Source organism: Ornithorhynchus anatinus, chromosome X1 (assembly GCF_004115215.2).
Source record: "Ornithorhynchus anatinus isolate Pmale09 chromosome X1, mOrnAna1.pri.v4, whole genome shotgun sequence".
In the NCBI taxonomy this organism is placed as follows: domain Eukaryota; kingdom Metazoa; phylum Chordata; class Mammalia; order Monotremata; family Ornithorhynchidae; genus Ornithorhynchus; species Ornithorhynchus anatinus.
In genome coordinates this window covers 55,450,815-55,475,712 of record NC_041749.1, presented here as the reverse complement: position 1 = coordinate 55,475,712, position 24,898 = coordinate 55,450,815, and the positions used below count along the sequence as shown (strand labels likewise).

Sequence of the window (24,898 nt, the reverse complement as noted above, 5' to 3'; positions counted from 1 at the left end):
CAGCAGCCTCTCCAGGGGAAGGAGAGAGGAGACCGAGCCCGTGGTGGGTAGGGAGCGTGTCCGTCAATCAATCTACGGTGTCTCTTGAGAGCGCCGTACTAAGCACTTGGGAGAGGACAACAGCCACTGAATTAGCCGACACCTTCCCCGCCCCCGTGGACAGATGGGGACCCAGGCGGGCCTGCCGCCCGCCCCAGCCCTGCTGGATTTCTTTTCAAGTGGGAAACGTTCGTTCATTCATTCAATCAATAGTATTTGTTGAGCGCTTGCTATGTGCGGAGCACTGGACTAAGCGCTTGGAGTGGACAGTTTGGCAACCGATAGAGACAATCTCCGCCCAATGACGGGCTCACGGTCTAATCCAGGGAGACGGACAAAAACAAGACAACATCACAATTAGTAGAGTCAAGGGGATGGACACCTCATTAGCAAAACAGGGCAATAAAAATAGAAGCAAATGAGCACAGTGCTGAGGGGGGAGGAGCAGAGGGAAAAGGGGAAGCTCGGTCTGGGAAGGCCTCCTGGAGGAGGCGAGCGCTAAGTAGGGCTTTGAAGAGGGGAAGAGAGTTAGTTTGGCAGAGGTGAGGAGGGAGGGCGTTCCAGGACAGCGGGACGGTCGACGGCGGGATAAGCGAGAACGGGGGACGGTGAGGAGGTGGGCGGTAAAAAGAGAGAAGGGAGGAGAGGTAGGAGGGTGAAGGTGATGGAGAGCCTCGAAGCCTAGAGTGACGAGTTTTTGTTTCGTGTGGAGGTCGATAGGCGGCCCCTGCAGGTTTTTAAGAAGGGGAGTGACAGGCCCGGAGCGTTTCTGCAGGAAGATGAGCCGGGCAGCGGAGTGAAGAATAGACCGGAGCCGGGCGAGAGAGGAGGAAGGGAGGTCAGAGAGAAGGCCGACCCGGTAGTCTAGCCGGGATATGACGAGAGCCCGTAGCAGTAAGGTAGCCGTTTGGGTGGAGAGGAAAGGGCGGACCTTGGCGATATGGTAGAGGTGAAACCGGCAGGTCTCGGTAACGGATAGGATGCGTGGGGTGAACGAGAGAGACGAGTCGAGGATGACACCGAGGTCGCGGGCCCGAGAGACGGGAAGGAGGGTCGTGCCATCCACGGTGATAGGGAAGTCTGGGAGAGGACCGGCTTCGGGAGGGAAGACGAGCAGCGTGACCTCGGGGAAAAGACGTGGGCCCGGGAGTCACGGGACCCGAGTTCCAGTGCCAGCTCCGCCACTTGCCTGCCGTGCCACCGCGGGCGAGTCCGCTTCACCTCTCCGGGCCTCGGTTCCCTCATCTGTACGACGGGTTCGAGCCTTCGAGCCTCCGGGGGGACGTGGACGGTATCCAACCCAAGTTGTACGTATCCCAGCGCTTAGCCCAGTACCTGGCAGAGTGTGCGTAACAAATGCCGTTAAAAGAAGACAAAAACAAGCTCACAGTCCAGTGTCTGCCAACCCTCTCGGACTGTGCTCTTCCGGGCGCTTCCTACGGTGCTCGGCGCCCAGTGAGTGCTCAATAAATAATAACGATGGTGTGTAAGTGCTTACTCTGCGCCGAGCCCTGGTGTCAGGACCAGGTAGGTCAGGTTGTGCCCCACGCGGGGCTCACGGTCTCGATCCCCATTTTACAGTTGAGGTGACCGAGGCCCGGACAAGTGAAGCGGCGCGGCTCGGTGGGAAGAGCCCGGGCTTGGGAGGCGGAGGTCGTGGGTTCGAATCCCGGCCCTGCCACTTGTCAGCTGTGTGACTGTGGGCAAGTCACTTCACGTCTCTGGGCCTCAGTTACCTCATCTGCAAAATGGGGGTTAAAAAACGTGAGCCCCATGTGGGACTATCTGATGCCCCTGTATCTCCCCCAGCGCTTAGAACAGTGCTCTGCACATAGTAAGCGCTTAACCGATACCATAATATTAAGCGCTTACTATGTGCAGAGCGCTGTTCTAAGCATATAGTAAGTGCTTAACCAATACCAACATTATTATTAAGACGGTGTGAGCCCCACCCCGTCCCACCCCAGCGCTTAGAACAGTGCTCGGCACCTACTATGATAATGTTGGTATTTGTTGAGGTGTGTGACCTTGGGCAAGTCACTTAACTTCTCTTTGCCTCAGTGACCTCATCTGTAAAAATGGGGATTAAAAAATGTGAGCCCCACGTGGGACATTCTGATGACGTTCTCTCTCCCCCAGCGCTTAGAACGGTGCTCTGCGCGTAGTAAGCGCTTAACTAATACCAAAATACTGATTAAGCGCTTACTACGTGCAGAGCACTGCTCTGAGCACATAGGAAGCGCTTAACCAACGCCAACATTATTATTAAGACGGTGAGCCGAGCCCTGCCCCAGCACTTAGAACAGTGCTTGGCACATCATCGTCGTCATCATCATAATGTTGGTATTTGTTAAGCTGTGTGACCTTGGGCAAGTCACTTCACTTCCTCTGTGCCTCAGTTCCCTCATCTGTAAAAATGGGGATTAAAAAATGTGACCTCCACGTGGGACAACCTGATGACCCTCTCTTTCCCCCGGCGCTTAGAACGGTGCTCTGCACGTAGTAAGTGCTTAACCGATACCATGATACTAATTAGGCGCTTACTACGTGCAGAGCGCCGTTCTAAGCATATGGGAAGCGCTTAACCAATATCATGATACTAATTAGGCGCTTACTACGTGCAGAGCACTGTTCTAAGCATATAGGAAGCGCTTAACCAATACCATGATCCCAGCGCCCCCGCTTGTCAGCTGTGTGACTTTGGGCAAGTCACTTCACTTCTCTGTGCCTCAGTTACCTCATCTGTAAAATGGGGATTAAAACTGTGAGCCCCACGTGGGACAACCTTGATCACCTTGTATCCCCCGGGCACTTAGAAGGGTGCTTTGCACATAGTAAGCGCTTAACCAATACCACCATTATTTAATTAGGCGCTTACTACGTGCAGAGCACCGTTCTAAGCACACAGGAAGCGCTTAACCAATACCAAGATACTAATTAAGCGCTTACTACGTGGCAGAGCACCGTTCTAAGCACACAGGAAGCGCTCAACCAATACCAAGATACGAATTAGGCGCTTACTACGGGCAGAGCACCGTCCTACAGCACACAGGAAGCGCTCAACCAATACCACGATACGAATTAGGCGCTTACTAGGTGCAGAGCACCGTTCTAGGCACACAGGAAGCGCTCAACCAATACCACGGTACGAATTAGGCGCTTACTACGGGCAGTGTTCTGAGCGTATAGGAAGCGCTTAACCAATGCCAAAATACTAACTAGGCGCTGACTACGGGCCGAGCGCCTAACCACTAGGCCGATACTAATTAGGCGCTTAGTAGGTGCAGAGCGCCGCCCTGAGCGCCTAGGGAGCGCGTACCCGCCGCCCCCGTCCTCCCTAAGCGGCCGGGGGCCCCGGCAGGGCCGCCATGACGCAAGAGGGCAGGCGGGAGGGCGGGCCGGGCGGGGACGGCTTTGGGCGGGGGACGCTTCCGGTTGCCCCCGGAGGCGGCGCTCGCGGGGTCAGGGTCCGGCCGGGGCGCCGCTCCCCCCGCCCTTCCGTTCCGCGCGGCGGCCCGGCCATGGCCTTCCCCCTGCGGCCCGACGCCCCCGAGCTGCCCGACTTCACCATCCTCAAGCGGCTGGCCCGGGACCGACTCATCTACCTCCTCGAGCAGGTCGGCCTCCGCGCACGCCTTTAGTCCTAGCAGTATTCGTCGTCGTCGTCGTCGTCGTCGTCGTCGTAGGATGCTGATTGATAACCTTCCTCCCCCATCACCGCCCTCGCACGGCCCTCACCCCGCCCAGCTGTCTACCGAGGGCTTCCCGGGCGCTAAGCCCTGTGCTGAGCACTGGCGTCGTCCCCGCCCCCCCCACGACCTCACGGTCTAGAGGGCGGGGGGGGGGGGGGGGACGGACCCCCGCAGAGAGCATTGGACAGATGATAATGATGATAACGTCGCTGTCTGTCATTAATAATAATTACGTTGGTATCTGCTGAGCGCTGACTAGGTGCGGAGCACCGTTCTAAGCGCCGGGCGAGATGCAGGGTCATCAGGTGGGCCCACGCGAGGCTCACGGTTAAACCCCGTTTTCCAGATGAGGTGACTGAGGCCCAGAGGAGTGAAGTGACTGGCCCACAGTCCCACAGCTGACAAGCGCTTCCTAGGTGCAGAGCACCGTGCTAAGCGCTGGGGGAGAGCCAGGGTCATCAGGTCCGTCCCACGTGGGGCTCCCAGCCTTCATCCCCATCTGACGGATGAGCTCACCGAGGCCCACAGAAGTGAAGTGACTTGCCCCCAGTCACCCGGCTGACAGGTGGCAGAGGCGGGATTCGAACCCATGACCTCTGACTCCCAAGCCCGGGCTCTGTCCACCGAGCCACGCTGAAATGGATCGCGGATATATAAGTAGGCGCTGTGAGGAAGGTCGGAGGGATGAATGCTCTGCGCACAGTAAGCGCTCCCTAAATAGTAATAATGTTGGTATTTGTTAAGCGGTTACTCTGTGCAGAGCACCGTTCTAAGCGCTGGGGGAGATCCGGGGTCATCAGGTGGCCCCACGTGGGGCTCGCAGTCTTCACCCCCATCTGACAGGGGAGGTCACCGAGGCACCGAGAAGCGAGGTGACCTGCCCCCGGTCCCACGGCTGACAGGTGGCGGCGCCGGGATTAGAACCCATGACCTCTGCCTCCTAAGCCCGGGCTCGTTCCGCTGAGCCCCGCCGCGTCTCTAGAGGTGATCGACTGAGCGAATGAGGGAGCGAGCGGGAGGAGAGTGGGAGAAGGGGAGAGGCGGCCTCGGTCGGGGAAGGCTTCCTGGAGGAGGTGTGGCCTCAGTAAGGCTCTGAAGTGGGGGAGAGCAATTTCTTATCGGCTGGGAGGAGGGAGGGCCTGCCAGGCAGGAGCCAGGATGTGCGGGCGAGGGGTCGGGGGCCGGATAGACGACATCGAGGAACAGCGAGGAGGTTAGGACCCGGCCGACGAGATGTGCGACGGCGTCTGACCCGATTAGCAGACTCGGGTCTCCGAAAGGAGTAAAAGGAGGCTTGAATGAAATGAGATCGAGTCGTCTTTCTTCCTGCAGACCGGGCACCGCACTGAGCTCTGGGCTAGACGCGAGCCGGTCGGGTCGAACGCGGCCCGTGTCCCGGCCGAGGCTCACGGTCTCACCTCCCCGGAGCTTAGTGCGGTGCCCGGCCCGTAATGAGCGCTTAACAAATACCATCCCCCCCGCAAAGAAACGAGCAGGCACCTTCCCTGCCCTCAAGCTTAGAGTCTAGAGGAGGAGACCGACGCCGATGTGAATAGATAGGAAGCGGTCGATGATGTAGAATCCGAACGTACGTACCCAAGCGCCGTGGGGTCGGGGCCCGGGCGAACGTCGGTGGTCACAGATCGAAGCCAGCCGAGGAAAAGCCGCCGCCGGGGAAGAGCCTTAGTAACGTCCGGAGGGTGGGGAGAGTGGTGGCCGGGCTTCTGACGGGGAGGACGCGGGAAAGGGGTTGGCGGCGGCGAGGTAGACCAGATCGGGACGGAGCGGGTAAGCCGGCCCCGGGGGAGCGGAGCGTGCGGGCCGGGCCGGAGCGGGAGGTCGGCCAGACGACCGAGGGCCCTAAAGCCGGCGGTAAATACCGTCGACGAAGACGGTACGACGGAAACACCCCGGGCAGCTGACACCGGCTCCTCATCTTCCTTCTCCTCCCCCGAGCTCTCCCATCCTGCCGGCCCCGCCGCCGCCGGCCCCCCGGCCTCGTCAGTCGGTAGCGTCTGCCGAGCGCCCCGCTCTCCGCGGGGCACGAAGCCGCCGAGCCAATAAAGCCGTGCACGTAGAGCGGGGAGGGGCCTCGGGGAAGGCCTCCGGGAGGAGATGTGGCTGCGGAGGACTTCGAAGGTGGGGCGAGCGGCGGCCTTCTGGGAGTCCCGGGCGGCGGGGAGAAGATGAGCAAGGGCTCAGCGGGGAGAGGGAAACGAGAACGGGGCCCGGTTTATACTCGACGACACCCTTCCGTCCGACTTCCGTTCTCGGCCGGTCCCCAGATCCCGTGAGTTCTTCCTCCGCCGCATTCCCGCGACGGCCCCGCGGCTCCCCTTCCTCCGGACCGCCCCCGTGCCGGTCCGGGAATTGGTCACGTACTTCCTTGACCATTGATGGTATTTGTTAAGCGCTCACTCTGTGCCGGGCGCCGTCCCGAGTGCCGGGATGGATGCAAGCCGATCGGGTTGGGAGCAGTCCCCGTCCCACGTGGGGCTCGTCGTCTCAACGGCAGTAACGCTCATGATAACCGTGGTGTCTATGGGACAGGCCCCGTCCTAAGCGCTGCGGTAGATTTAAGCTAATCAGGTTGGACACAGACCCGGTCTTAATGATGTTGTTTAAGCACTTACTGTGGCCAAGCACTGTCGTGAACCCTTGGGGTAGATAGAAGCTAATCAGGCGGGACCCCGTCCCCGTCCCCCGTGGGGCTCGCGGTCTCAATCCCCATTTTACAGATGAGGTCGCCGAGGCCCAGAGAAGTGAAGTGACTAGCTCAAGTTCACCCAGCAGACAAGTGGCAGGGCCAAGATGAGAGCCCAGGTCCTTCCGCCTCAGCCCCTCGGCCACGCTGCCTCTCAGCTCCGCCTCTCCCCTCCGCGGGCGGGTCGCCTTCCCCAGACGTCGCCCGGTACCCGCCCGCCCCCTCCTCAACGGAGCCTTCCCCGAGTGTCCATTCGACCCCTTTCCGTTGGCACGAGGGCGGCCGGCCGGCCGGCGCTCTTCCCCCGCCGCCTCCCAGCTCACGCGTTTCGTTCCTCTCAAGCGCGCCTACCCAGGGCCTCATTCTCGCGCGTCCTGCCACCGCCCTCTCGCTCACCTCCTCCTCCCCGGAATTCATTCGTATTTATCGAACGCTCACGGTGTGCAGAGAACCGTACTAAGCGCTTGGGAGACCAGCCCGCTTCCCCTCACGTCCGGCGAGCCTCCCTTCTCCGCGTCGCCGAGGCCCTTCCGAAGTCGCCCCTCCTCCAGGAGGTCTTCCCTGACTGATCTCTCATCTCCCCCGGCCCACGCTTCACCCCCAACTGCCCCGTTAGCCGGTCCGCGACACCTGAGCATTCGGGTATTCGCAGCCGACCCCGGAGGACTTATGCGTCCGGGTCTTTATGCCCTAGACCGGGAGTGGGTTGCGGGCGGGCGGGCGGCGTGTCTCCCGCTTCTGTCGTCCCGTCCACTCCCGGGCGCCGTGCTCTGTACCCAGAGAGCGCTCGCAGATCGATTTATACCCTACGGCTTCCTCCTAACCGTCGTTTGGCGTCCGTCTCCCCCGTCGTTAGATCCGAAGGTCCTCGAGGGCGGGGGTCGGGTCCGTTGGGTCCATTGTACTCTCCCGGGTGGCTAGTACAGAGCCCCGCGTGGAGTAGACGCCGGGCGTCCCCGGGGCCGGCCTGGCCCGCCTCACGCTCCCGCAAACCCCTCCAGCTTCCCGGAAAGAAGGACCTGTTCATCGAAGCGGATCTGATGAGCCCGTTGGACCGAATCGCCAACGTCTCCATCCTGAAGGTGCGTCCGTTGGGAACCCCCCGGTGCCCCCCACCCCTCTCCTTTCTGTGGTGCTTTTTTGTGGTATTTAAGTGCCTACTACGTGCCGGGCACCGTACCGAGCGCTGGGGTAGATACAGGTCGCTCAGGCGGGACGCCGTCCTTGCCCCGCGCGGGGCGGCTCGCAGTCGGAGTCCTCTCTTTGTTAGACGAGGGAACCGAGGCCCAGAGAAGTGAAGCGGCTGGGCCGAGCTCGCGTGGCGGACAGGTGGTGGAGCCGGGATTAGAACCCGGGCCCCGCGGACTCCCGGGCCCGGGCTCTGCCCACTAGGTCACACCGTTCTAAGCGCTGGGGAAGGAAGGAGTGAATTGGGTCGGACGCGGTCCCCCTCCGGCGCGGGGTTCACGGTCCGAGCGGGAGGGGGCGCGGAAACCGAGGCCCGGAGAAGCGACGGGACTTGCCCAAGGTGATGCGGCGGACGAGGGGCAGAGCTGGGATGAGAACCCGGGTCCCCCGCCTCGCCACCCTGCTTCACCAGGCCATGCCCCCCTCCCAGGGGGCGGCGATGCCGGTTAGTGCCCCATCCCTGCCCGCGGAGCGGGCCACGGCCCGGCACCCGCTGCAGTTGAAGTGGGAGGTGTGGGGGTTCGGGGCCGCGGGCCGGGGTGGGGGCCGGGGCGGTCCCCTCCGCCCCCCCGAACCCCGTCCGTCCTCCCCTCCCGCCCCCGGGCCCCCGGCCGCGCCCCTCAACCCCCGCCGTATCTCCCCGTAGCAACATGAAGTGGATAAGCTGTACAAGGTGGAGAACAAGCCGGCCTTCAGCGACTCTGAGCAGTGAGCGGCGCCACCCCCCCCAGCTCCCAGCCCCTCGGGCGGCCCGGGTGGGGGGCCGGGGGCGGGGACCCACCCCACTCGGGGAGGGGCGGGAAGGGCCGGGTGGGCTCCAGCCTCGGTCCTCCCCGGCCCCGCCTTCTCTCTCCGCCCTAGGCTGTGCTTCCTGGTCCGTCCCCGCATCCGAAACATGCGGTACATCGCCAGTGAGTAGCGGGGCCTCGGGGCCGGGGGGGAGCGTCGGGGGGGGGGGGCACCCGGAACACGCGAGGCCCCTCGTATTCACATCAGCCGGTGGCCTTTCTCGAGCGCTTACTGCGGGCGGAGCACTATGCTCGCCGCTTGGGAGAGAACAGTCTAACGCTATAACGGTCACATTCCCTGCCCCCGACGAGCCGCCGGTCCCTCCGTCTCCCGCTCTGGACCGGAAGCCCGTCGCGGGCGGGGAACCCGTCTGCCAGCCCTGGCGCGTCGGGCCCTCCCGAGTGCTCGGTCCAGGGCCGCGCGCACAGTAAGCGCTCCGTTCACCCCGCCGCCGGATGGAGGACCGGGCCGGGGGACCCGGGCTCGGCGGGAGGCCGGGCACCCGGACCCCCCCCCCCCGGGCCGCTCCCGCCCCACCCCGGGATCCCCCCCCTCCGCGGACCCCGGGCGAGGGGCGGCCTGCTCACTCCGCCCTCCGCAGATCTGGTCAACGCCGACAAGGCGGCCGGCCGGGCCCGCAGATACAAGGTCATCTTCAGCCCCCAGAAGGTGAGCGGCGAAAGCGGGGCTCCCGGGGGAGGCCGCGCGCGCGGGACGCCCCGAGGGTCCCTGCCAGGAGACCTTCCGTCTGGGCGGTGGCCGCTTGGGACCCAGAGCCCCGAGGTTCCCGTCGAGGAGGCACCCCCGTCCCCCCCCCGCCCCCTCCGGACGCAGAAGCCCGGAGCGCCGGGGGGACGGTTGGAACCAAGCTGGGAGAGTCGACTTGGCTCTCCGTCCCCCTTCTCCTCCCCCCGGCCCCGGCTCCCACCCCAGTTCTACGCGTGTGAAATCATCCTGGAGGAAGAGGGAGTTTACGGAGGTGAGCGGGGCCGGCGGGCAGAGGAGACCGGAGGAAGGGAGGCGGGGGCCCGGGGCCGGCGGGGAGGGGAGTCCCGCGGCCCGGGCACCGGTGGGCGGCGGCGGGAGGAGCGGGCGGAGCGGTGGGATCTGTCGAGGGCCCGCTGCGGGCAGCGCGCTGGGCGCCGAGCGCTTGGGGAGGTAGAAAGGAGGCACCAGATGGGCTCCCCGCCCTCGGGGGGCTTCCGCTCCATCGGGGCAGGCAGACAGTAGCCCCAGACGGTGGAATCGCCGTAAAGGAGACGGACGGTCCACTCAGATGTCCGCGTACGCACGGGTGCCGAGGGTGAGCATGAGGAAAGAGCTGAGCACAAGGGGAGGCCGGAAGAGCGATGAGAATCCGAGGACTCGGCGAAGCGGCCGTGGCCCGGTGGACAGAGCACGGGCCGGCGGCGGGGGGGTCCGGAGGACCTGGGTTCTAATTCCGACTCCGCCGCTTGTCTGCCGGGTGACCTGGGCCAAGCAACCTCACCTCTCCGTAAAGGGCCGGGGATGAAGGCTGTGAGCCCCACGTGGGACGGGGACGTGTCCAACCCGATTAGCTTGTGTCCGCCCCAGCGGTTAGTACGGCACGTAGTGAGCGCTTGACCGACACCCTAATGAAAAGAAAATGCAATCGGTCGGACGAGGTGCCGTTTTAGGAGGGGTTTTTGCAGGGGGTGGGGGCAGGTGTCCGGCAGCTTTACCCGGGGGAAGAAATCCCAGGTCCCGGGGACGATGTGAGCGAGAGGATGGAGGCAGATGACAAGGTGAGAGCATCCAGGAGGTGGGTTGGTACAGCGCTCCGCACGCAGTAAGAACTCGATGGATCAACGAATCGTACTCACTGAGCACTTACTAGGTGCAGAGCACCGTCCTGAGTGCTTGGGAGAGGACAGTGTAACGGAGTCGGTGGCTACGTTCCCCGCCCACAGCAGGTCCGAGGAGGAGACCTACAGACGTACTTAGCGGTATCTGTTAAGCGCTCACTATGTGCCCAGCATTTTACTGAGCGCCTGGGTGGATACGAGCAAACGGGGTCGGACACGGTCCGACTCGCGGGTCCCAAGGCCCATTTTACGGAAACGGAGGCCCAGAGAAGCGAAGTGACTCGCCCGGGGTCATACGGCGGAGAGGTGGCGGAGCCGGGATCGGAACCCGTGACCTTCCGACTCCCAGGCCGGTGCTCTCTCCACTGCACCGTAAACGCCACTCGATAAATACCGCCGACGGACCGAGGGCTCGGTGGGAGCCGAGAGGGCCGGCAGGCCGGGCGATACGGTGCGGGGAGGGAGCCGGCAGAGACCCTCAAAGCCAGAGGCGAGGAGACCGCCGCTCGCCGTTGACGGAAGTGGGCCGCCCTCGGCCCCGTAGCGCTCAGGTTCCTCTCTCTGATTTATTTGGCCGTTTTCTTTATGGTATCCCTTAAGCGCTTCCTACGTGGCGGGCGCTCTTCTGAGCGCCGCGGCGGACACGGGCTAGCCGGGTTGGGCTCACGGTCTCAATCGCCGTTTTACGGACGAGGCACCCGAGGCACGGGGAAGTCAGGTGACTTGCCCAAGTTCACCCGGCAGGCAAGCGGCAGAGCTGGGATTAGAACCCGGGTCCTGCCGACTCTAAGCTCCCGGTGGGCAGGGAACGGGTTCCACCCAGTACAGTGGCCCGAATTCAGTCAGCGCTCAATCAGCGCCACTGGTCGATCGATCGAGGATGATAGCGGTGGCATCGGGGAGCGCGGACCGCAGTGGGGGGAGGCTGAGGCACGACCAGCGCTTGGGCCCGGGTTGTGGCCGCGCAGGTGGGGAGGAAGGGGCGGCCGGCGGGCCGGCGGGGAGAGGAGCCCCGGGCCGCGGGCGGAGGGGGCCGCCGGGCCGGGCTCCGGTCGGTCGGGGCCGGGCCGGGGTTGGCGGCGGGGAGGAGGGTCGGGCGGCCGGGCCCCGCCGGCAGAACCGGGGCCACGGGCTCTCGCGACCGTCCCGCAGACGTGAGCTGCGACGAGTGGGCCTTCTCCTTGCTGCCGCTCGACGTCGACCTGCTCAGCATGGAGCTCCCCGAGTTCTTCCGGGACTACTTCCTGGTGAGCGCGGGAAGGGGGGCGGCCAGCGCGGGGAAGGGAAGGGCCTCCCGCGGAAAGGGATCTCCGGCGACTCCCCCGCGGCTTCTCCTAGAGAACCGGAAAACTGCGGACCGGAAGCCTCCGGGCCGGCCGGGAGCCCGCTAGCCGGTCCCGCCGCTGCCTTCCCCTCCCCACCCCGAGCCTTCTCCCCCGGCCTCCCTCTCCCTCCTCGGACCCAACCCCTCCGGAGGGCCCCGCCCCGCCTCGACTCACCCTCCCAACCCTCCCCCCGGCCCGTGGAAGAGACCATCCCCGGTTAGGTCCCACCTCCCCGGCCGTGCCCGACCCCCCTCCTCTCTGTCCCCAAGGATCTTCAGGTTTAGCTGGGGAGACGGACGTTAAAACACGTCATTCATTCATTCATTCAATAGTATTTATTGAGCGCTTACTATGTGCAGAGCACTGTACTAAGCGCTTGGGATGAACAAGTCGGCAACAGATAGAGACAGTCCCTGCCGTTTGACGGGCTTACGGTCTAATCGGGGGAGACGGACAGACGAGAACAATGGCAATAAACAGCGTCAAGGGGAAGAACATCTCGTAAAAACAATGGCAACTAAATAGAATCAAGGCGATGTACAATTCATTAACAAAATAAATAGGGTAACGAAAATATATACAGTTGAGCGGACGGGTACAGTGCTGTGGGGATGGGAAGGGAGAGGTGGAGGAGCAGAGGGAAAAGGGGAAAATGAGGCTTTAGCTGCGGAGAGGTAAAGGGGGGATGGCAGAGGGAGTAGAGGGGGAAGAGGAGCTCAGTCTGGGAACGCCTCTTGGAGGAGGTGATTTTTAAGTAAGGTTTTGAAGAGGGAAAGAGAATCAGTTTGGCGGAGGTGAGGAGGGAGGGCGTTCCAGGACCGCGGGAGGACGTGACCCAGGGGTCGACGGCGGGATAGGCGAGACCGAGGGACGGCGAGGAGGTGGGCGGCAGAGGAGCGGAGCGTGCGGGGTGGGCGGTAGAAAGAGAGAAGGGAGGAGAGGTAGGAAGGGGCAAGGTGATGGAGAGCCTCGAAGCCTAGAGTGAGGAGTTTTTGTTTGGAGCGGAGGTCGATAGGCAACCACTGGAGTTGTTTAAGAAGGGGAGTGACATGCCCAGATCGTCTCTGCAGGAAGATGAGCCGGGCAGCGGAGTGAAGAATAGACCGGAGCGGGGCGAGAGAGGAGGAAGGGAGGTCAGAGAGAAGGCTGACACAGTAGTCTAGCCGGGATATAACGAGAGCCCGTAATAGTAAGGTAGCCGTTTGGGTGGAGAGGAAAGGGCGGATCTTGGCGATATTGTAGAGGTGAAACCGGCAGGTCTTGGTAACGGATAGGATGTGTGGGGCGAACGAGAGGGACGAGTCAAGGATGACACCGAGATTGCGGGCCTGCGGGACGGGAAGGATGGTCGTGCCATCCACGGTGATGGAGAAGTCTGGGAGCGGACCGGGCTTGGGAGGGAAGATGAGGAGCTCAGTCTTGCTCATGTTGAGTTTTAGGTGGCGGGCAGACATCCAGGTGGAGACGTCCCGGAGGCGGGAGGAGATGCGAGCCTGAAGGGAGGGGGAGAGGACAGGGGCGGAGATGTAGATCTGCGTGTCATCTGCGTAGAGATGGTAGTCAAAGCCGTGAGAGCGGATGAGTTCACCGAGGGAGTGAGTGTAAATGGAGAACAGAAGAGGGCCAAGAACTGACCCTTGAGGAACTCCAACAGTTAAAGGATGGGAGGGGGAGGAGGCTCCAGCGTAGGAGACCGAGAATGATCGGCCAGAGAGGTAAGAGGAGAACCGGGAGAGGACAGAGTCCGTGAAGCCAAGGTGAGATAAGGTATGGAGGAGGAGGGGACGGTCGACAGTGTCACAGGCAGCAGAGAGGTCAAGGAGGATCAGAATGGAGTAGGAGCCATTGGATTTGGCAAGAAGGAGGTCACGGGTGACCTTAGAGAGAGCAGTCTCGGTAGAGTGGAGGGGACGGAAGCCAGATTGGAGGGGGTCTAGGAGAGAATGGGAGTTAAGGAATTCTAGGCATCGATTGTAGACGACTCGTTCTAAGATTTTGGAAAGGAAGGGTAGTAGGGAGATAGGACGATAACTGGAGGGGGAAGTGGGGTCAAGAGCGGGTTTTTTTAGGATGGGGGAGACGTGGGCATGTTTGAAGGCAGAGGGGAAGGAGCCCTTGGAGATTGAGTGGTTAAAAATAGAAGTTAAGGAAGGGAGGAGGGCAGGGGCGATGGGTAGGGGGGGCGAGAGAGTCCGAGGACCTGGACTCAGGTCCCGAGGGTCGGGGAGGGTATCAGAGTCGGGTGCAGAGACGACGGAGGAGGGAGAAAGAATCGGGCGGGGAGATGAGGGATCGATCAGGAAGGGCTCCCCGGAGGAGAGGCGGTGTTTTTTCCGACTAGGGTTCAGGAGCTGGGGAGGGCGCCCCGAGGCCAGAGGGGAGACGTCGGCGAGGGGCCGGCGGTGACGCGGATGGGATCGGGGGGCCGGGCCGACCCGGGGGCCCCCGCCGCCCCCCGGCCCCTCACCCCCCTACGCCGGCCCGTGTCGCGGCCCCGCAGGAGGGAGACCAGCGCTGGATCAACACCGTGGCCCAGGCCCTGCACCAGCTCGGCAGCCTGTACGGACCCTTCGCCAACCGCTACGGGATCGGCCGCTCGGCCAAGGTGGGACCCCGGGGCGTGGAGGCTGAGGGAGACCCCACGGCGGGCACCGGGGCGGACCGCACCGCGGGCCCCGAGGCCCCTAGGTGGACCCCACGGCGGGCCACGGGGCGCCGAGGCCGAGGCGGGCCCCGGGGCAGACCCCGAGGCCCGAGGCCGAGGCGTCGCCCGCGCCCCGCCCTCGGCCCCCGGGAGCCGACCCTCGGAGGAGGGGCTGTCGGGGGGCTGGGGGTCGGGCACGGGGCGGGGAGCCGGGAGCCGGGTCCCGGTCGGCGCTCGGAACGGTGGGCGGAGATAAGCCCCCGGCGTCCAGGCGCTCGGTCCCCTCCAGCTCTGGCCCGGGCCGCGCCGCCGTGGCCGTGGGGGTCCGAAGCGGGGGCCGGCCCTGGTGTGTGCGTGCGCGTGGGGGCCGGGGGGCGGGAGGGCGATCCCCAGGGCCGGCCCGGCGCGTGTCCGTCGCGGGGCAGACCCCGTGAGCGGGGTCGTCGGGCCGGGCCGCCGGGGAGTAAGGGCCTTCCCGGGGGGGCTGACCAGATGGTGCGCGACACGTGGCAAGAGCTGGAGGCCGAGACCGAAGGGGAGATCAAGGGCCGGAGGCCGGAGATCGGACACGTCTTCCTCCTGGATCGAGGTCCGCCGGGGCCTCGCGCCCCGGGGTGGCGGGAGGGAGGGGCGGGGAGCCGGGGTCGCCTCGGGCCGCTGACGGCGGGACCCCGGTTTCAGACGTGGACTTCGTGACGGCGCTGTGCTCCCAGGTGGTGTACGAGGGCCTGGTGGACGACACCTTCCGCATCAAATGCGGTGAGCGGCCCCGTCGGCCCCTTCCCCGGGCCTCTGGCGGCGGGGTTGCGGGGGCCCCGCGTCCTCTCCCCGTCCCACGGTCCTGGGGGGGAAGGGTCAGGGGTCGAGAGGGAGGGGGAGGCGGGGGACCCCCCAAGCTCGCGGCGACCGTCCGTCTCCCCCGCCCCAGGAAGCGTCGACTTCGGGCCGGACGTCACGTCGTCCGACAAGAGCCTGAAGGTGCTGCTCAACGCTCAGGACAAGGTGAGCCCGGCGAGGAACGGGAGACCCTGCCGGGAGGCGGGGGAGCCCGGGATCCCCCGGGCTCAGGTCCAGCTTGATCTCCCACAGGTGTTCAGCGAAATCCGCGACGAACACTTCTCCAACGTCTTCGGCTTCCTGAGGCAGAAAGCCCAGAACCTTCAGGCCCAGTATGATGTGAGACCCCGGCCCCCGCCTCTGTCTTCCGCCCCCGGGGCCCCCCCCGGCTTCCCTGCGAGCCCCCTTCTCCGCCTCGCCCCACCTCCACGGCCGAGCGGGGAGGGGCACGGTGAGAAACTGGGGGGCCGGGGACCGGATGCCGACTTGGAGAGCAGCAGGGGGGCCTAGTGGAGAGAGCCCAGGCCTGGGAGTCAGAGGGACCCGTCTTCTCGTTCCTCCCCACCGCCTGTCTGCTGCGCGACCTCGGACGAGTCACTTCGCTTCTCTAGGCCTCGGTTCCCTCATCTGTAAAATGGGGATTCAGTCACTCTTCTCCCTTCTACTTAGACTGTGAGCCCCGTGTGGGACCTGATGACCTCATACCTACCCTTGCTCTCATCACAGAGCTTAACAGATACCCCGGTTCTTACTGTTGTCCGTATTGGTTCCGCGCAGCGCCGACGAAACATGGACATCAAGCAGATGAAGACCTTCGTCTCCCAGGAGCTCAAAGGGCTGAAGCGGGAGCACTACTTGCTGAGCCTACGTAAGTCTGTGGGGACGGAGGGTGGGGCGGGCGGACGGCGGGAGGGGGGGGTGGACGGATGGAGACTGGGACCGGAAGGACGGAGGGTGGGAGGGACGGACGGAGAGCGGGACCGGACGGACGGAGACGGGGACCGGACAGACGGAGAGCGGGACGGACGGATACAGGGGCAGGTCCGACAGCAGGAGTCACGGGAGGATGGCAGAGGAGTTCGGGCCGGAAGGACACCCTGCCTTTCCCGGAGCCCACGGGGAACAGAGTCGGCTGGGTCGGGGCGGGGAGGGTGGCGGGGTTCCAGAGGGCCCGGGCAGAGAAAACGCTCCCCCCCCCTCAGTGGAACCCCCCCCCCGGTCCCCCAGTGGGGTCAGGCCACCGAGTTAGGGCGGACCGCCGGGGTCCCCTTCGCCTGGCTGCTGCAGATGCTGGGTGCCGGGGCTCGCGGTGGGTCCGTGGGTCCCCCCCGTTGGGGGTCACCCCCCCACCCCAGCCCCTCCATCCCCACCCCGCCTCTCTGACCTGCAGACATCGGGGCCTGCGAGGCCATCATGAAGAAGAAAACCAAACAGGACTTCCAGGAGCTCCTCAAGACCGAACACGGTAAAAGCGGCGACCGGCAAGGCGCTCCCCATCCGCTCCTGCTCCCCGCTGGGATCGTCCCCTCCTCCTCCTCCTCCTCCTCCTCCTCCTCCCCTTCCTCCCCTCCGCCACACCTCCCTTACCCCATGGGCGTGTGCCCACCTCCTGCTGGCGTGGGGATGGGGGTCTCGGTCTAGAGCGGCAGGCCCGTCGGAGGGAAGAGTGAGGGCAGGGGGCCCGGTGAGGGCGGCGGCGGTCCCCTCTGGGGCACCCACCCCTTCTGCCCAGCCATTAGGTCACCTCGGTCGTGGGATGCCCCCTCCCCTGGCCGGTCAGGTGGCGCTTCCCCCGCCAGCCTCCCCCCGCCCTCCCTGTCGAGCGGAAAGCCTGTCGAGCAGGCGCAGCGGAGCAGCGTGGCCTAGTGGGTAGAGCCCGGGCCTGGGAGTCGGGAGGACCTGGGTTCTGATCCCGACTCCGCCACTGGCCGTAGCGTGGCCTTGGGCGAGTCGCTTCACCTCTCTGGGCCTCAGTACCCTCATCTGGAAAATGGGGATGAAGACCGTGAGCCCCACGTGGGACCCGGATTGTGTCCAACCCAGTTTTCTTGCGTCCGCCCCGGTGCCGAGAACAGCGCCTGGCACGTCGTGAGCGCTTAATTACTATAACTATGACTGCCGAACGGGGCCGGGGATGATGACTCTGGCCTCTCCCCTTGCTCTGGCAGCGCTGCTGGAGGGCTTCAACATCCGGGAGAGCACCAGCTTCATCGAGGAGCACATCGACCGGCAGGTGGGCCCACGGCCCGAGGGCGGGGTGCCCCGGACCGAGAGCCGGGGCGGCGGGCCGAGGGCGGGGGGTCCGGGGGCCCGGCCCCGGAGGAACCCGGCGGCTCGTCTCGTCCCCCGCAGGTGTCTCCCATCGAAAGCCTCCGTCTCATGTGTCTCCTGTCCATCACTGAGAACGGTGAGCCCCGCTCCGTGGGGGGGAGGCCGGGGGAGCCGGGCCGGGCCGAGAGGAAGGAGTCGGGCGGAAAGACGGAGAAGCGTGCCACTCTGTCCACGGGAGCCATAACGTAGTCGAGCACCCGTCGGGCCCGTGTGCGGGCAGGGGCGCCGAACCGCGGCAGTAGGCGAGCGTTGGGCCGGCGTAAAGGACACCCCCACCCTCGAAGAGGTCCCGCTTTCTTCGGCCGGCGGGCCGCTCCGCTTCCGCTCGGAGCCCAGCGGGTCCGACCCGCAGACGCCCCGCCGGCCGTGTCTCCACCGGTCCCGCCGGACCGCCGACCCGGCATCCGGGGGGACGATCCGGGGTCCGCCGATCCACCCCCCTGCCCCGACGCAGGGGCGCACCTCCCCGCAGAAGGGTGCTTCTCCTAACGGGGGCAGTCTCCGGGATCTCCCTTCGGGAGAGGAGAGTCTCCCGCCTCGTTCGGCCGGAATCCCTTTTCCCGGTCAGGACCTTCTCGTGTCCGAGTCCTCGACCGCAACCGTCTCTGCCCACCAGATCACAGGTCTTTTCCGACTAGTCTCGGAAGCCTCCGCGACGGTCGTGGGCGGGGACCGCGGGGCCGGCTCTGTTGGATCGTGTTCTCGCGAGCGCTTAGGACAGTGCCCCGCACGTGGTAAGCGCTCAGTAAACGCCATCGGTGACGATCACGGCGGTGATCGTCGACAAGGGGTCCGGAGAGCAATTCCGTTTGTCGACCTCTCCGAAGAGATGAAATCTACCGGCCGACGACCTCGATCATCGGAAAGTCTTTCCGCGGCTAGGTGCGGCTTGGACTCGGGTAAAGGTAGAGCCTGGGCCTAACAATGACAATGATGATAACGATAAAAAAATCTTTGTGACATCAAGCAGTTAACTACATGCCGAGCGTTGTCCCGAGTCCTGGGGTAGGTACAAGATAATCAGGTCCCTCGTAGGCATCGAGTCCCCATTTTGCAGGTGAGGGAGCTGAGGCCCAGAGAATCGAAGTGACTCACCCAGGGTCACAAGTGGAGGAGGCGGGATTAGAACCCAGCTCCCCTGCCTTCCAGGCCGGCGCTCCTTCCCCTCGGCCACGCTGCCCCCCAAAGAGCCAGGATAACTAGAAACTAGAGTTTGAGCCGGCCGAGGTCGGAGAGGCGGCGTGGCCAAGTGGGAAGCGTACGGGTCTGGGAGTCAGAGGAACTGGGCTCCGATCCCGGCTCCGCCACCTGTCCGCCGTGTGACTTTGGGCAAGTGACTTGGCTTCTCTGCGCCTCAGTTCCCTCATCTGCAGAACGGGGATTCGATCCCCGTTCTCCCTCCTATTTCGACTGCGAGCCCCGCGTGGGGGCTGACGATCCCGCATCCACCTTAGCGCCCAGGACCGTGCTTGGCACATAGTAAGTGCTTAACGGCTGCCGTCGGCGTCAATATCGTCGTCGTCGTCGGCCGCTGTTTGGAGGCCGGATGGACCCCGGCGTGGATCGAACTAACCGCCGTCGGCGATGACGGAGAACGTGTCGGCCTTCCTTGGGGTCCAGATGCGCTGGGGCCCTCCCGGGCTGGAGGGAGGAAGAGGGGAGGTGGGGTCGTCCACCCCCGAGGCGTTCGGAGCTCTCCTTCTGCGTGCCCAAGCACCTTCAGGAAAGCGCTCTGGCGGCAGAGAAGCAGCGGGGCCCAGTGGCCAGAGCGCGGGGCGGGGAGTCAGAAGGACCCGCGCCCTGATCCCAGCTCTGCGACTCATCTCCGTGGACAAGTCGCTTCCCTTCTCTGGGCCTCGGTTACCCCATCTGGAAAATGGGGATTAAGACCGCGGGTCCCGTGTGAGGCAGGGACGGTGTCCATCCTCATCACCTTGTAACTGTCGCTGTGCTCAGTGCGGTGCCTGGCGCCACGTAAGCGCTTAACGAATATCATTTAAAAAAAACCGCAGCGGACATCCGGCGTGCTCATGAGGCGTCCAGTCCTGTTGACGCCCGTGAGTCCTCAGGAACGCGGCCTCGGATGAAGAACGTTCGATCCTCTCGCGCCTTCGAGGGCGGGTCTCTGGGCCGCTGGGCCGGCGCTCTCTTTCGAGCTTTCCCGGGTGGGAACGGGCCCGGAGCTGGCACCGCTGAGTCCGGTCAGTCAATCCGTGGGATTTATTGAGCGTTTACTATGTACGGAACACCGTGCTTGGGCGAGGGCAGTACAACAGAGTCGCTAGACACGTTCCCTGCCCACGACGAACCTAGTCGAGGGAACTGGCACGTCTTGGTCGTCCTCGGGCACGGAGGGTAGTCCGCCCCGCCCCCTCCGCCCCCACCCCCCGGCCCGGTGGGACCCCCCAGTTCGTGGCCCAACCGCCCCCGTAACTTTTGGTGTCTCCCTCTCCGACAGGTTTGGTCCCCAAGGATTACCGGTCTCTGAAAACCCAGTACCTGCAGGTGCGCACGGGGCGGGCTGGGGGAGGGTGGGGGCCGGGCCCTGGCCAGAAGCAGCGTGGCCTAGTGGGTAGAGCTCGGGCCCGGGAGTCAGGAGGACCTGGGTCCCCTTCCCGACTCCTCCACCTGTCTGCTGTGGGACCTCGGGCAAGTCGCTTCCCTTCTCCAGGCCTCAGTTACTTCATCTGGAAAACGGGGACCGAGACCTTGAGCCCTGGGCGGGACAGGGACTGGGTCCAACCCCTGGATCTACCCCAGTGCTTAAGAACGGTGCCGGGCACCTAGTAAGCGCCTAACAAATGCCGCAATTCTCCTCCTCCTCCTTTCGCCCCCTCCCCCCGCCACGGTCCAGCTCCCTACGGCAGTCGGGCCCGGAACTGTCCGGGACGACCAGGTCGCAGACCCGAGGGCCCCCCCCCCCGGCCCCGGGGGCCCCGCCTGCCGGTCGCTGGCCCCGGGGAGCTCCCCCCGCCCCCCCGCCCCCATCCGACTCTGGGGCCTCGTGTCTCCCGCAGAGCTACGGGCCCGAACACCTGCTGACCTTCTCCAACCTGCGGCGGGCCGGGCTGCTGACCGAGCAGGCCCCGGGCGAGACCCTCACGGCCATGGAGAGCAAAGTGGGCAAGCTGGTGACCGACAAGGCGGTCGGTAAGGGCCGGGCCCAGCGGCCGCCCCGTCCCCCTAGGGCCCCCCTCGGAGCACCGGACCGGGGAGGAGGGCGGGAGCCTACCGGCTCTATGGTGCTCAGTCGACCGATGGTATTTACTGAGCGCCCACTGTGTGCGGAGCGCTGTACTGAGCCCTGGGGAGAGAACGGTACAGCGGAGCCGTCAGACGTGTTCCCAGACCACAACGAGCTTACAGTCTAGGGCTTTCAAGTGTACTGCCCTGCACACAGCAAGCCCTCGACGGGTAGCGTCGATGGATTATTTGAGCAGCGTAGGCTAGCGGGAGGGACACGGGGCTGGGAGGCGGGAGACCCGGGTTCTCGTCCCGGCTCCGCCGCCGTGCTGCCGAGTGACTCCCGGGCTTCAGTTTCCTCATCTCCTCTCCCTCGCACCGTGGGATCCCACGTGGGACAGGGCCAGCGTGTCCATCTGGGCGCTCCGTACGGCGATTGGTCCCTAGCGGGTGCTCGATTGAGAGTGTGAACCCCACGTGGGACGGGGACTGGGTTCAACCCGATTAGCTCGTATCTACCCCGGCGCTTAGATCGGTGCTCGGCACACGGTACGCGATTATTATCGATGATGATCCGCGCCGTCGTCATCCCGGGGGCAAGGGGAGGCGGACAGGGAGGCCGCGCCTCGCGGGAAGGGCAGCTCGGGGAGACCCTCGCGTTCGCCGGGACTCGGGCGGTCCGTGGTGGGGGGTCCCCCGGACGGGACCCAGCCCAGAATCCTCCCCCAGGGAAGCTCACCGACGCCTTCGGCTCCCTGGCCAGGAGGAGCAATTTCCGTGGGCTCAGCAAGAAGCTCGGCCTGGTGAGAGGAGCCAAGGGGATTCCCCCAAGCCGGAGGCGGGCGGGGGCGGGCCGGACCTCGGGGAAGGACGTTTTGGATCCGGGTCACTGGGGATCCGAGACCCCGGGGTGGTAGGTTTGCAACCTCGGCTCCGCTTTGCAGAGGAAGGGGGCCGGGGTGGTCGGGGGGGGGGGGGCCCGAACGAGGGTCCCCGGCAGAGCCGGCCGGCGCTCCCCGCACCCTCCGCCTCTGCCCCGCGCCGAGCCCGCGAGCCGCCCGTCTGCCCCTCCGGAGTCCCGAGGGTCCCGTGGGGGTGGGTTCCGGGAGCCGGGGACCGGGCTCGGGACTCCCGGGTCTGGTCCTCGACCGGCAAGGAGACCGACCCGGTGGACACGGCCCCCGAAGGGCCCCGGGGCCGAACTGGATCGCTTCCCCCTCCCCGGGGCCCCGGCGGGGCAGCGGGAGGGGGGGCCGTGGCCATCCGCCGCCACCTCCGTCCCGCGCAGATCCCCCGGGGGGACGTCACCTACGACCTCAAGGTGCCCCGGGACATGGCTTACGTCTTCAGTGGCAACTACGTGCCTCTCAGCTGCCGGATCGTCGAGCAGGTGAGGCCAGGGAGTCCCCTCCTTGCCGGGTTGCGGCCCGCCCCTCCCCTCCCACCCCCCGCCCGGGGCATAGAGCCACGCTGGGGTGCCCTCCCCAGGTGCTGGAGCGGAAGAGCTGGCAGGGCCTGGAGGACGTCGTCCGGCTCCTCAACGGGAACGAATTTGCCGACCTAGGTGAGCGGGAGGGGCCGGGGCCGGTCTAGGGCGGCGTTGGGGATGGGACCCCGGGAAGCGGGGCCCGGAGACAGGATCGGCCCCGCCCCCGTCCCCGTCCCCCACAGACACCACGGCCGCCGAGAACCCGCCGAGTGACTCCCAGCGCCTCATCCTGGCCGTCTTCCTGGGCGGCTGCACCTTCTCCGAGATCTCGGCTCTCCGCTTCCTGGGCAGAGAGAGAGGTCAGCGGGCGGGCACGGGCAGGGGCGGCCCCGGGGCCAGGGAAGCCGAGGGGAGCGGGGCCCGGGGCGGGGGGGCGTCTCCGCCCGGGGCCCGGGGGCACCGCCCGCCGTGGACGGGCCGAGGGGGCCCCAGCCGGGACGAGGACGGGGCCGGGGCGGCGGGTCCCGGCCGAGCGCCGTCCGTCGGCGGTCGCGCCGGCTTCGGCGGGCCCCGGGCGGCGGCTACCGCCCGCCCGCCCAAGATGCGCCCCCTCACTGCGTTCCTTTTGCCTCCTCAGGGTACAGGTTTGTTTTTCTGACGACGGCTATCACCAGCAGCGCTCGCCTCTTGGAAGCCATGAGTGAGGCGAAGGCCTGACTGCTCCCCCTCCTCCTCTCCCCGCCCTCGCCCTCGGAGAAGCTCCCCGGGCGACGGCGGGCGGGTCCGCCGACCGCCCTCTCGGGGCCTCGAGCCCCCCAGCCTCTCGGGGCGGAGGGGCGGCCCCGGAGATCGGCGCCCTCCCCGCTCCTCCTCCTCCTCCCGCCTGGGGCCGTGGGGGACGACGACCGGCGGGAGGCCGGGCCCGTGTAAATCTCCCTTCGCCAATAAAGACGCTACTCCTCCGGAGTGTGGACCGTCCCGCCCGGCCTGGGCTAGGGGAGGTGCCGGCCCCAGATGGCCTTGGGGCGGGCGTTCCGATGGCAGTGGGCGTCCGCCCGGGCCGAAGCCGAGCGGAGAAGCGCTCCCTTCTGCGGCGCCCTGACCCCCGGCTCCGCTCTCTCTATTCGCCCCTCCCTCAGCCCCACAGCGCCGACGTCCCCCTCCCTCATTTAGCGATCTATAATTAATGCCCGTCTCCCTCTAGACCGTAAGCTCGTCGCGGGCGGGAAACGTGTCTGCCAACCCTGTTGTGTCGTACTCTCCCACGCGCCCGCGGTGAGCGCTCGGTAAAAATGGACTGATCGGAAAGAGATCGGAGCCAAAAGAAGAATAAAGCGAGCGGAGCCCGGGCCTCCTGGGCAACGGGAGCGGGAAGCGGCCTTCTCCCTCAGGGAGCCCGGCCCACGAGGCCAGGGCCGGGAAGGGCGCGGCCTGGCAGCCGGCGATCCGGCCTAGGAGTTCCAAGCCTCGGATTCTCGTCCCGGCTCCACCCGGTGCCCGCCGCGTGACCGCGGACGAGTCGCTCGGCTTCCGTCCCTCGTTTTCCTCGCCCGTCGAAGGGGACTTCAAGGACCTGTAGACCGCGCGCCTCACGGGTTGCGATCGGACCGTCGCGTGTCCGCCCCGGGGCTCGGGAAACAGCATCGTGTAGCGGTCCGGAGGTCACGGGTTCGAATCCCCGGTCTCCCGTTCGTCTGCCTCGTGGCCTTGGCCAAGTCGCTGTGCTTCTCCGTGCCTCAGTTACCTCGTCTGCGAGATGGGGATTGAGACCGTGAGCCTCACGGAGGACAGGGACCGTGTCCAACCCGAAGTGCTTGTGTCCACCCCGTGCTTAGTACAGTGCCTGGCCCAGAGTAAGCGCTCAACCGACACCGGGATGATGATTATTCACTTCCTTCCTTGTGTAGCTCTGCTCTATTCCCATGACACTGGAGCTTGCGATCTTCACTCCCCCGCAGCCAACCCACCTAGCGTCCTTCCTTCTCGACACTCCCATCTCCGACCCGCTCCAACCCGCCGTTCGTGTCTTTTCGACCACTCGCTATTTACCGAGCACCGACTGCGTGCGGAGCACGGTAGGAGACGCGTGCGAGAGTGCCGTGTAACAGAGTCGGTTCCCTCTTTCCTCCCCTTTCAGATCCTCCAGGTTTCAGCTCGCTTCGGAGCCTTCCAGTAGCAGCCCAGAAGGCCCTCGCCGACTACCACGGACTGATTTGTCAGCAGCAGCGGTAGTGAGTAGGATCCCAGGTTCCCAGTCCGAGAATCCGGATCTTAGGACGCTCGGAGATTTCCCACAATCGGTTCCGCCAGGCTACGAGTCAAGGAAGACCCGTCTTCTACTGGACGCTCCTCTGCCGCGCTCACACCTCCTCACGCTCCCAGCCGGCCGGGTGCGGGGGCGAGCCGTGAGCCGCTTCCGGAGATCTCCGTTGTCTGCCGTGCGACTTCGGGGAAGTCCCTTGACTTCTCTGGGCCTCGGTTCCCTCATCTGTAAAATGGGGGTGAAGACCGTGAGCCCCGCTCGGGACCACCCGATGATCGCGCGTCTACCCCAGCGCTTAGAACGCCGCTCGGCACATCGTAAGCGCTCGACAGATGCCGTCGGTCGTTATTATAAGCATTCTTTACGTATCGCACCTGCATACGAGCGTTTCCCGGGCGGCACGTACAGCGGGGATGCGTCGGAAGGTTTCTCCGTGGTCTTTCTCCGTAGCCGCCTGCCCCTTCTTAGCCGTAGACGCTAAGCTTGTCACGGGCGGAGAACGGGTCTGCTGATCCCAAGTGCGCACGGTAAGCACTCAGTAAATTCCGACGATTGATTGCTAGGTCAGCCGTCTTCTTCCACGTTCACGCACGCGTGCCTTCCACCCTCCGAGATTTACGAGAGCAGTTTCGAGTCCCCGCCCGGGGC

General features: G+C 65.3%; 1 protein-coding gene across 2 annotated transcripts; it reads left to right on the top strand.

Annotated features, from left to right (window-relative positions):
- The first annotated feature begins 3,528 nt into the window (after window positions 1-3,528).
- Window positions 3,529-24,812, top strand: VPS33B (VPS33B late endosome and lysosome associated). 2 transcript variants are annotated; one of them, XM_029051789.2, is made up of 23 exons: window positions 3,529-3,656; window positions 7,437-7,517; window positions 8,270-8,331; window positions 8,485-8,534; window positions 9,014-9,081; window positions 9,346-9,391; window positions 11,391-11,485; window positions 14,064-14,168; window positions 14,700-14,796; window positions 14,889-14,966; window positions 15,136-15,209; window positions 15,297-15,383; window positions 15,822-15,912; window positions 16,435-16,509; window positions 17,213-17,277; window positions 17,397-17,451; window positions 19,834-19,880; window positions 20,393-20,525; window positions 21,288-21,361; window positions 21,847-21,948; window positions 22,047-22,122; window positions 22,230-22,346; window positions 22,625-22,953. In XM_029051789.2, the coding sequence occupies exons 1-23, from the start codon at window positions 3,561-3,563 to the stop codon at window positions 22,702-22,704; spliced, it is 1,854 nt and encodes a 617-aa protein (XP_028907622.1). In that variant the 5' UTR covers window positions 3,529-3,560; the 3' UTR covers window positions 22,705-22,953. The 2 variants fall into 2 exon arrangements, with proteins under 2 accessions (XP_028907622.1, XP_039766187.1); XM_039910253.1 differs by lacking the exons at window positions 22,230-22,346; window positions 22,625-22,953 and adding an exon at window positions 24,125-24,812.
- The last annotated feature ends 86 nt before the right edge of the window (window positions 24,813-24,898 follow it).

What these genes read in the sequence shown, in the direction of transcription:
- VPS33B (XM_029051789.2), top strand. Translation starts at nt 3,561, where the DNA reads ATGGCCTTCCCCCTGCGGCCCGACGCCCCCGAGCTGCCCGACTTCACC. An exon ending in AAACATGCGGTACATCGCCA is followed by an intron (nt 8,535 to 9,013) that starts GTGAGTAGCGGG and finishes CGCCCTCCGCAG; the next exon opens with ATCTGGTCAACGCCGACAAG. An exon ending in GGATCGGCCGCTCGGCCAAG is followed by an intron (nt 14,169 to 14,699) that starts GTGGGACCCCGG and finishes GGGGCTGACCAG; the next exon opens with ATGGTGCGCGACACGTGGCA.